The sequence below is a fragment of the Watersipora subatra genome, chromosome 4, assembly GCF_963576615.1.
Source record: "Watersipora subatra chromosome 4, tzWatSuba1.1, whole genome shotgun sequence".
NCBI lineage: Eukaryota > Metazoa > Bryozoa > Gymnolaemata > Cheilostomatida > Watersiporidae > Watersipora > Watersipora subatra.
Window position 1 is genome coordinate 9869652 of NC_088711.1, and position 11807 is coordinate 9881458.

The 11807-nt window shown below is 36.4% G+C and overlaps 1 protein-coding gene across 1 annotated transcript in view; it reads left to right on the forward strand.

Annotated features, from left to right (window-relative positions):
* The window catches only part of LOC137393076 (terminal uridylyltransferase 4-like), a 32536-nt gene extending 24164 nt beyond the window's left edge, over positions 1-8372 (forward strand). The window contains exons 23-31 of the mRNA XM_068079477.1: positions 472-564; positions 1085-1243; positions 1845-1958; positions 2677-2757; positions 4500-4725; positions 5658-5904; positions 6398-6468; positions 6954-7225; positions 7857-8372. Coding sequence (XP_067935578.1) covers positions 472-564; positions 1085-1243; positions 1845-1958; positions 2677-2757; positions 4500-4725; positions 5658-5904; positions 6398-6468; positions 6954-7225; positions 7857-8018 — 1425 coding nt within the window. The 3' untranslated portion in view covers positions 8019-8372. The remainder of the gene's footprint in view (positions 1-471; positions 565-1084; positions 1244-1844; positions 1959-2676; positions 2758-4499; positions 4726-5657; positions 5905-6397; positions 6469-6953; positions 7226-7856) is intronic.
* The last annotated feature ends 3435 nt before the right edge of the window (positions 8373-11807 follow it).

An 11807-nucleotide genomic window follows, 5' to 3' on the forward strand; every position in this document is an offset into this window, starting at 1 on the left:
TTAAGCCAACCTTTTGAAAGCTTTCTTCAAAGCGATTCGGGGAGAAAATGATTCGCGTACTTGGACATATAGTGACCATAAAGAACCGGCTCGTATGCTCGTAACTCAAAGATTACTCGTATCTCAAGGAAGAAACTTGCTGGAAATTTTGCTCGTGTCTCCATTTTCTCATATGTTGAGACACTCGTATGTATGTATGGCTATATAGCAGTTCAAATCCTAAATAAGCTGACTCACACGTGTCTGTTGAGCTGGTGACATGTAATATGTCCTAGTTATCTCTGGTGACATGTAATATGTCCTAGTTATCTCTGGTGACATGTTATATTTCCTAGTTATCTCTGGTGGCATGTAATATGTCCTAGTTATCTCTGGTGACATGGAAAATGTCCTAGTTATCTCTGGTGACATGTTATATGTCCTAATTATCTCTAACAATACCATAAGCTCTCAAGTTAATTCTCACTGTAGACTGGACATACCAAGAGGATCATCATGACTGTTGCTTCAGCATTGTCAAGCATAGATCATCTAAAGGATATACTTCCACTTGCTCAGGCCAAGGTAAGGGGATGTTTTCTGCCTGTTCATTTATGTACCCTATAGCTACCGATATGGAAACAGATATAACTACGGGTATAACTAAGGGTGTAACCACGGGTATAACCACAGGTATAACTACGGGTATAACCACCGGTATAACTATAACCACATTTATAACTATGGGTATAACTATATACACGGGTATAACTATGGGTATAACCAGTGATGTCTGGTATGTTCATTGTCTATTCTTTATATATTTTTCACCTTTTTTCTGGGTGAACATACTGATTTTCAAGTTGGCAAGGTCCGCATCTATTTCTTGTTTCAGAGAATTAACCGTGGCACTTGACATGACATACCTTGTAGTCAGTTGGTCCCCACTTGTAGCAGTCATGTAATTGTTTGTGGTGGTCATGGTAGAACAACTCTGCAAAATGGCAAAAATTTCTGTCGTCAAATGTTCATTAGTTCTGTTAACTGTAGTCTACTTTACGCTGACAGTCTGCGGCGTTTTATCAATCATCACTAATCATTTTAGGTGCCTATAATTAAGTTCCACAGCACAAAATATAATCTTGAAGCAGACTTGAGTCTCTACAATGTGCTTGCTCAGCGAAACACTCAGCTGTTGCGCCGCTACTCTCAAATAGACCCTAGAGTCCGACCCCTTGGTTACTGCATCAAAGAGTTTGCCAAGGTAGGTCTACATGTGTTAGTCTAGAAAGTTTGCTTTTGCATGTTACTGTGGTATTGGATCAAATCAGGTTTCTTAGTAGGACAGTCTTGAAGTCAGTCAGCAGCTTATTTGTCTGTTTATTTAGATGGTGTGACCTGAAGACTTGCTATTAACAGCTGCTAAAACCTAACAAGATGACTATAATTACTGTTTTGTCGAGAGTCAGTCCCCGTAACATAACATAACCTACAGAGTAGAAAAAGTTGTCTGCTCTCTTAATAGTCTTTTTCTCCGGTTGTAATACTTGGCATGAACGGCAATTTCTGCAAAGTCTCCAAGCTGCAACAATTTAAAAAAATTGCAACAAAGGTTAGACAACTCCTGAAGTGGTCGACCTCTCTCGCTATTACTTAGCTAAAACTTTTGAAACTGGTAGTATTAGGACAAAGTGTGTAGTAACAAAAAAAGCTTTATTTTGTAACAGAGGTTTTGCTATGAAATCTGAATAAATGGTTGATTACTGCTGTTACTGCTTTAGCGCACACCAAACTCGAGATTGGCACTGATGCTTCGTACTCACGAGGGTCTAGCTCAAATAGATCTTTCCTTTTTTTCTTCTTAGAACTGTGACATAGGAGATGCCTCGAAAGGAAGTCTCTCGTCATATGCATATGTGCTCCTTTTGATCTATTACTTACAACAGTGCGACCCTCCTGTGCTTCCTGTTTTGCAAGAGGTGAGTTTTCTGTTCGCCATAAAGTCTGGGCTCGTGTAGTCTCTCATCTGGTTTAGTGGACTATCTTGATTGCCGATTCAAACACTTGGCTGGATTTGTTGTAAGGATAATACTTGACTGTCTTCAACTGGATAGCGCCCAGCTGCAATGTGTCACAAAAATACTATTGTGTGCATGAAGCTTCCATTTTTTTCCGTTCTTAGTATTTTTACTTATGCATGTAACATTGTTTTACTTGTAAACACGTTTTACAAGTTTTTTGTGTCTTTCTATGCAGACTCACTGTACATAAGCTGTTAGTCTTAGTTGCTACCACTTGTTATTTTAGTTACTACTACAACCCTATCAGCTCGTAAATTGCTAGTTACTACTACAACCTTATCAGCTCATAAATTGCTAGCATGGACTTTTGGTCTTTTTTTGTTAGCCTAGGTATTTGACATAAATGCACCATAAAGGGGCAAGGGTTATTTATAAGTACACCATAAAGGGTGCTTATAGTTCTTAAAAAGCGGTTCTAGAAGCATCTAGCATCATGTTGCAAACAAAGGTGCTGAGTCTAAAATGGTCTATACTCTACCGCACACAACAGATCACTCACAAATTGTGAACACTTCTGTGTCTAATTTTAAGTTGCCAGGTAGTGTTTTTTTCAAAGCTCTTGTCTGTATAAATGCTAATTGTCTTGTGATTACATTCAATACTTTTCAACTTTTAGTTGTATGAAGGAGATAAAATTCCAGAGGAACTTGTTGAAGGCTGGAATACATGGTACTATGATGGAAACAATGAACAGTTGGTAAGTCGTAGATAAAAGTTGGCTAACTTTCCTTGTCTACCATCATTGGCCTTCACTCCTGAGCATAGAAGTCATGCTAATGCACATTCAGTTATCTGATAGTTGCAGGAAAACATGGAAAGACAGTGAATATGAGGGGGGTTGCACTTGTTGACATCATAAAGATGTTTTTCCACTTCTCTGTGCCTCAGAGCTTATATGCAGTAATTAGATTAAATATTTCGAATGTATTATTAAAAGGATCAATATTAATAGTGTTCAAAGCTGGATATGAACTTATCTGTTTTATTAGAGTTGAAAATTATTCAACTGATTTAAAAGTAGCCTTCAGCTAGTTGTTAACAGTTTCTGACTTTTTTAGGCTGATGCATTACTATTACCTATAAAACGGGAGGGGGGGGTGCAAGTTGAGACAAAACTTTGCTCATTATATGCTACTAGCTGAATGCCCTGCATTGCCTGGGTACTAAAAAGGTTTTTGCACAGAAAATTTGTTTATATTTATCGTATACAACATTTGCCATTCTAACTTTTAAACTTCATATCATGAAAAAAAGTGTTTTGCACAGTTCAAATAAGTTTGGTGAAAAAATACAACTGTAAAGGTGTTTAAATGTGAAATAATAAACAAATAATTGCTATATAAAGTCTGTTCCACTATTATGATTACTATAAAATGATTTTATACTGATACAACTAATACGAGCTGAGACAAAAACAATAATCATGAATATGTTAAATTAATAATAACAATGAGTATATAGAAGTGTGTATAAAAAGGTTACTGTTGCAGCAGAAGCTGTCGATCAAAATTTTAAATACAACTATTGGTACAAACGTAAAAATGAGATATAAGAATTAATTACATCACTGAAGCTGTGAAGTGCATGTGGGTATTTTGTCTGACCGAACGGAGAGAGAATGCAGAGGTAATCCCTATTCAAGAAAACGCAGCATACAACTGTTCATGTGAAAAGTTTTTAGTTTTTACAGTTAGCGATTGACCTTAAGAATAGTAGATAGTAGAACCGGAAATTGAAGGCATGTAAATTGAAACGGCATATTTGAAATAAACAAATTAAACAAAAAGGTAAGGAATATAAAGCCTTTAAAAAACTTTTCAAAATAAAAAAAATTGCAAAAGGTGATATTAATTATTACTAAAAAGTAAATACTTAGCTAGAAGTAAAAGTGGTAATACAACTCCATATGCTGAACCAATGCGATGCGAAACCAATATATTTTAGATAAGGATAGATAAGAAAGGTAAGGACAGCTTAGCCTAGCGGTTAGTTTGTCTGTCTGCAAAACTGGTGGTTTCGAGTTCAAATCTAGTAGGAAAAAGATTTTTTTCGTTGCTAAATTTATATTGCTATAACTGGACACACGAACGACAGACCAACAAACAGACAAGCACCGAGATTTATATACTTAAATAAGGAATAGCAATGTTTAATGTGCCATATTAATTACAAATCAGTAGAACCCTGCTAGTTTTATTAATTGTTTGGAACACAGGCTAACCCTGTTTACTTATATTTACATTTACAAGATTTATTATTGTACATGTGACTGATGTGATTGATAAAATTGGCACTCCCTCAGGTTTTGTATTGTATTAACATTTCCTTGAAATGGGAAGACAGCTGCAGCTTTAAAGTGTTTCATATTTAAAGAGAGCTGTAATTCGAAAGGCTCCAAGCCAGTTCAACAATGTCACTGTTTATCTTATGAATGCTTAGGCAAAGGTCTGGCCTGCTTATGGCAAGAATGATCAGGACCTTGCTCAACTCTGGATTGGATTTCTTGACTTTTTTGCACAACACTTTGACTACAAGACGTCTGTTGTGAGCATAAGATACGCTAAAAAGATGTCCAAATTTGAGAAGCTATGGAACTCAGACACTCTGGCAATTGAAGACCCGTTTGATCTCAAAAGAAATCTTGGAGCAGCACTGTCTAAAAAAAGTTAGTAAAAGTGTCTTGATAGCGGTATTTAGTGAATACGTATAATAGTGGTATCTTAGTGAATAAGATAGTAATGTGTAGTGAATATGATAGTGATATCTTAGTGACCTGAATCCTAGACCTGAACTCAGATAATACACTATATATCAATACAATAGTGATTATAACATGAAGTTCTTATTAAAGCCTGGTTTCCATATGACAGCGCAATGATCGCGCTGCCCAGTGATCGTGCGCAATGCATTTCTCGGGCCGCGAGGCAGTGTTTGCATATCGCGCGTAAGCTCCATGCTTGTATTGGACAGGGTGGATATTTTCCTTACTTTTTCGTAGGAGAGACATATTTCTTCGGAAAAACAGACCTCCGTTGCGAAATTACGCGGTCATATAAAAATCAGGCTTACTCTTTCGTACGGGAGACCGATTTCTCCGGAACAAAGCCCTTCGCTGGAATTGTGGGATAGGTTGAAAAGGTCGAGCGGTGTATTGTGGGATACATAATCGCACCCACCCATCGCAAGGATCCATTCTGTTAGATACTTGCGATCAGCGTACGCACGTCGCGCGACCGTCGTGCGTTGACGTTTCCATATCACAACTGGCCTACGCACGACGTCGTGCGCCATGTTGCGCGCCTTGCGCTGTCATATGGAAACCAGGCTTAATAGTGGTACATTCGTCTGACTCCTGAGATTTTTTTTGATTGACACACATATGACCTTGATATAAATAACTCCTGCCTTTTTGTTCATAAGACAATTCTCAATTGCAAAGGTACTGTAGATAACGAATGGACAACATGAGAAGCAATAAAAGGGAAAATACTATTTTTGTATTGTTTGTTTTATGCAATGCTACTCAACTTTCTCTAGCGAAAGCAGTGAATCATCACAATTGTGCTAGAAATAATGATGTTTTTCTATGTTTCCTAGTGAATGCATACATCCTGAGCACATTCATCAAAGCCCGATCCGTCTTCTACACATCTCCAGAATCCTTGCAAGAATTACCTGAAGGGCAGAGGCCTAGTCTTTATAAATTTTATTTTCATCACAAGGAACTGCCAAGTGGTAGCGGAGTAAAAGCACCAGCGCCTAATAATACATGTCGGATTTGTGGCAAGATTGGGCACTACGCCAAGATGTGTCCAACGGCAACGCAAAATAAGGATCGGCAAAAGTAGGGGGATGAAACATCTTTGTCCCAAACATACAGAGTTATTGTCTCTTTGTTATCACTCAATCTGCATACATCTCTCTCTTCTTTATTTATTAATGAGTTATTCTTTTGTGAGCATTCCAATGCAACGAGCTGTTCAACGGCATGTCATTTCGCATGGAAATTCCACGTCACTGTGTATGACAAGCATGTCACCACGCATGTGACATGCCGTTGTGCATGTCACATGTGCAGTGAACTGCCATATCAACACTGGCGCAGTGACAACGCTAGTGCTGATCTGCTCCAGCGTTGTCACTGCGCATTTTACAGCGCTAATGTATATTAGCACTTAGGCTGTGCGTCTGCCTTCAAACTAACAATGTTACTGATTAGGAATTTTCTTACCCGCAGACAATCCTCTCCTGGTGATTTAGACTACAATCCTTTCAACTATTTTAGTTTTCTTCTGCTTTCCATTAGCTTAAAAAACTTGCATTTTTGTGTTGTGCAGGTGGCTCAGGGAGGCAAAGAGAAAAGCTGAGCAGCAGGCAAAGAAAAAAGCTGAACCCAAAAATGAGGATAGTGAGTCATTACCTAGTGACTAATTGGAATGCTGCCACTTTTATGGGGTTGACTGTTCAATTGAGAGCTCTTTTCAAGGAACAAGCACTTTTTGGTGACATTCATACATATTCATTCAAACATTGTATGTTATTGGCCTGCTTAGGCTTTTTCGACAAACATATTTGTAATAATTTGTGCTTTAGAAGTTACTTTGGCTACCAAATAAAGTAAAGTACACAATAAGTCCACATTACTAAAGTATGAAATTGTCGACCAGATTTGGGCAGCTTCTAAAAATAGCTGTTTGAAAAACATTTATTTAATTCACTTTATTATTTTAAGATTTAACAATCACTCTAGATCATCATAAACAGTCGAAAGCTTATCTGGAGTAAAGTTCATGCTCACCTCACTTGCTCACGCGTGAGTGCTTAATGCCTTAGCCCACTCATTGCAAACAGGATAAGATAACTACTCATAAAGAGTTATATTTATGGTTGCAGTGGAGCGCAGATCAGCTGAAAGTGAGCCCATTCGACGCAATGTGATGAGAAACTCACCAAAGAAGCTGGGACAGCAGCAATACCACAGCTCTCCTAATCAACAACCCTACAACCATACTGCTCAGCAAGCAAACCAGAGGCGACAGATGGTACGCAACAACTACAACTGTATGGAGAAAATGATGTTGAGCCAGAATAATAATCCACAGGGCCAGCTAGCTTTTCCGATGGCCCCTGGTGGACAAGGTTATAGGGAGCCATCAAACTATCAGGTGGGTTAGTACTTGGTTAGGAGTTATCAGTGGTACTTCTATGAAGCCGAGTCAGAGCTACTTACCTTCAAGTGTTGTTTCCTCAACCATTATTGCTGCTTAACTATTTCTAGTCAGGTAAATACATCACTTCCATGGTTCCACCTACATGTAAGTAGCCATTTTAAGATAATTGTTTTAAGCAGTAACTGAATGCTGTCATCAAGATTTTTTTTTTATCTTTTAACAGAAATCTTTATCAAAGGATTTGATATTTTCATCACGATCAACAAGTTATATTATTATAATCCAATGCCTTAATGGTTTCTTGTCTTAGTTATTATATTTATGATCATTTTTTGTTGAGCTTACGAAGGAGATAGTTTAATTGCATACTATGTATTAGTGATTCTGTAGGGAAACCTTAAAGACACAGTGTAGATAGTTTTTGTATAAAACAAACACCATACGCCGTTCTCAGTTTTTTTTAGCGAATCAATGAACATTTCAGTGTTTCATATTCTGGTTAAATTCTAATGTACTAGTGGATTAGGTCTGTTAGCAACAGCAGTTGTATGTCAGTCATATGTACATCACAGCAGTCATATGTACGTACGCTGATTTCAACTTTTGGCTGCTATAACTTTCGTAGACACTCATCAACTCTTCCTCTCTATTTTATAAGCCACCCCCACAGCAGTTCCATCGACCGATGGTAGTCCCCCCACCAGTACCTCTTCAAACCATACGGGTACACAATCCTTCAGCCATGCACCCACCTCCGGGTGGGCCAAGGAGACACCCCAATATGTAGCCTGTTCAAACTCATGCGCCACTTCCAATCACATACATGTATATGCGATTATAGCTCTAGATTTAAAGAGACGAAGTGTATATTTTTTGCAACTATTCTCTGCAACATTTACTTAAATGTTGATTGTTTTAGTATAGACAGAAACGCTGTCGAATTGTATTTTTGTTTAATATATATATATGCAAGATTGTGTATAACATGCATGCCACCTACAACAGTCTACTTGCTATGAATGGCTTTATAGCATGAGATTATTGGAAAATGTAGTTTTTTCAATGTTTTAAGAAGTTAGTGCCCTATTTAAATTCTATCTTATTATATTATAATACTATCCATATAAAACATTGGATCCTTCTCCCATCTTCTTTTTTTATTCAACCTTTTTAGTCGCACCGCTAATGGTCCACATTCTGTAATTGCACTTTTGTAAACACTTGTCCACTTGTTATTTAGGACATGTTTGACAAATGCTTGATGTTTATTTGTAAATGAGTATCGAGATGATTATTTGGTGTGGTCCAACAGCTATGAGGCTTATTTTTAAATTGTCTCACTTTTTCGATATCAAAAACTACTTTAGTATAACATGTAAGTCACGAATTGGACTGAGCTTATGTGTTAGTAAAAACTAATTCAGTGCATGTGTATTTGAGGATGGAATGTGCGTGCAGCTAGCTAAATTTCCCATTTTAACTGTTGAGCAGTGAGTCAACCTCGTAAATATTTTTAAAATTTCATTTTGAAGCGCCATTTTTTTATCTATATCTAATTTGTCTTTAGAACTGTTTGAACAAGCGAAGTTTTTTTTAAACTGAGGTTCAACAACATGTCTAGCTTGCAAACAACACAAAACTTCATATAGCTTTTGGTTGCTATTCAGTTGCCAATAGTTACACAAAGCCATTTGCTCATATTCACCAGCATCAAACATTCACAATCAATAACCAAAAACTGTATTTTGAAGAATACATATCCTATTGTCTATCATCCCCAACTATTAGAAATAAAACTTTCAAACTTATTTTATAGACAAAAAATTAAGTTGTATGCAAATCTCGTTGTTTAGAATTCTAATAGCAATTCGTTACGGACATACCTAATATATCCTCGACAAGATCACTGTTTAGCTGACTGGAGAACTGTTACAAAGAAACTTTGTTTTATCTCGAGTAACTCCAACCGATACATTAGGATTGCACGTATACATGAGACCGTGGGATGGAGGAAACTCACTATAGCATCATGTAGTTATCAGCATCAGTACTTGGTCACTATCAGATAGATGTACGTTAGATATTTCTAACAAACTGGCACAGCGTCCTTTGCGTGTCAGCTGTCTGCTACCGACCCAACTCCTGTTCCCTCTCCAGTCTTTGAAAAAATGATACCATTTATCAAATGCAAAGCAATGCACTACATGTTGCCACAGAGCTAACAGAGTTACTTTTACCATGATCAGTAGCTTTGCATGATAAAACAAATCCTACCGCAAATCCTCGCTTTTATCCAAATAAACAAGTTAAAACAAATGTTTTGCAGTAAACTGCATGCTAATATGCAAATTCTATTAAATTATTCCACCAAATTTTATTGTTAAATAGATGATGAGGTTGTCAGTTGTAAACTGCATCCAAACAAATACCAATAAATCTCCCACAATTTTCAAAAGTACAGATGTTGTTTGATGCATTAGCTTGCACAGTGTGTTAGAGTCAATCTATTATAGCATTCCATTACCTTTATGTAGATAATTCTATGAATTCTAGAAATGTAGAGATATTTGATAGTCATTGAAGCTCAGGAAAGCAGCTAAGTCAAAGCAGCCAGGTAAATGCATGGATGACAGGAATGGCTCAACTGAACACTACTCTTTATTACCGGTATTGAGCCGGCATGGACAACTAAATAAAACATCTTGTCCACAAATAAGAGATTTTAATAATATTAGTTGACAGTTCAAAAATCAAGGCTCCCTCATCATTAGGGCTCGAGGTACCACACCAAATTCAAGCTCTACGATGCAATGAAACCCAGGTCGAGCAGTAGCCTTGAGAGATCACCTGACAAACATGTTTTTATCGTGTTCTGGTTATACAACAAATCTCAACATTACTTACTGTCTGTGGCTATTCACTAATTGCTAATGTAAAGCGTGTTTTATAACAGCTTTACCTATTGTTATTTATTGATTGCAAATGCTGCCAAATAATATCAAATAAGCTCCTGACTAACTCTAAATATTTGATTCACAATTTCCCTTTAAAGTCTTGCACTTCATAAACAAAGCACGGTACAAAAATTCATTTTAATTAACCGCTGTCATGTGTACTTTGAGTTATTAGAAGTAAGTTGTATAAAATTTACATAAGTCCATTTTCTATCTAAATTAAATCATTTAATGCAGAACTATGTTCAACTTTTTATAATATCAAGTGGTCCTCTGCCAAGGAAACTCTATGTACCTACTAGCAAAGCTCTGAGACTAACTTGAGACTATTACATACACCGATGAAGATTATTTTAGAAGCAACCTGGTTTGTAGACCACATTAAAAAGGCTGCCACATCAAATATGATAACAAATAACAGATTGTACCATATTGTTTGTCTCAACTGATATACTACTTGGTACAATGAATTAGACTAAGGTAGACAGCTATAAAGTTTTTAACACTTGTAGGTTGTGTACCTTTTTAACAGTAATTACCTATAAATCCTACTTATTGTCAGTTAGTAACCTAAAGACAATTTAGAAGGACTTACCAAGTGGTAGTCTTCAAGTATCTCTACCTTTGGACATGCCTAATGTTAGAGCTTGCATCATCATGCAATTCAATACTTTTCATACAAATAAGTTACAAGCCTTTGGCTATCATAAGTCTGACATGTTTGTCATCGTTTTATTACAAAGCACAGTTCTTATTAGCTTATTGTATTGGGTCAAGCCATAAGCATCATCTTTAGCTAGATGCTCATAGCTTTAACACGATTGTAAGCATTTATCCAAATTGGCTCGAGCAGCTTTTACAATAATTCAACCAATGCACTTTATTGATCTTGTTCCCAGTGATGCTTGTTGACTTGACTTGTAATATACAGGTCAGACCTGCTTTTAAAAATTGGTTTACATCTTGTTTGTAGCTGATGTCACGGTGCTAACTTTCCATGAAAGCTAGAAAAAAAGCAAAAAGGCTTGTTTACATTATTCTATAGCCTAAGTTGATGTCTTTCTATGACTGCAAATACCAAACTGGGCAATTGGTTTTTTTGAGGTTTTTCTAACAAAAACCGTTAAAACACGGCTAAGTTTTCTGCACATTGTTGAATAACTAAGGAACTCAGCCAAATTTTTTATGTAATATTTACAATGTTAACATTTATAATTTCATTGTGAGTCATATCTACATAAAAAGCAAATAGAAGGCCAGTGGTGACTTTTCAGGCAAATCATCTTAAAAGACTTAACTTTGTATGGTAAGCTATATTAACTATATTAGCTATATTCTGTTCTTGTATGGTATATGGTATGGTTCTTGTATGTTCTTGTATGGTATATGGTATGGTTCTTGTATGTTCTTGTATGGTATTCTTGTTCTTTGTATGGTAAGCTATATTAACTATATTAGCTATATTCTGTTCGTGCCTTTTCTATTGTCACAAACTTTTTATGTTAATTTTATAGGAATTTTAATGTTAATTAATTTCTCTTCTATGTAAATTTTGTTACTCAGGCTTTACATCAGAACTAGTCTTACCATATTTCTAAGGCCAAGCCCACTATAAATTCAAT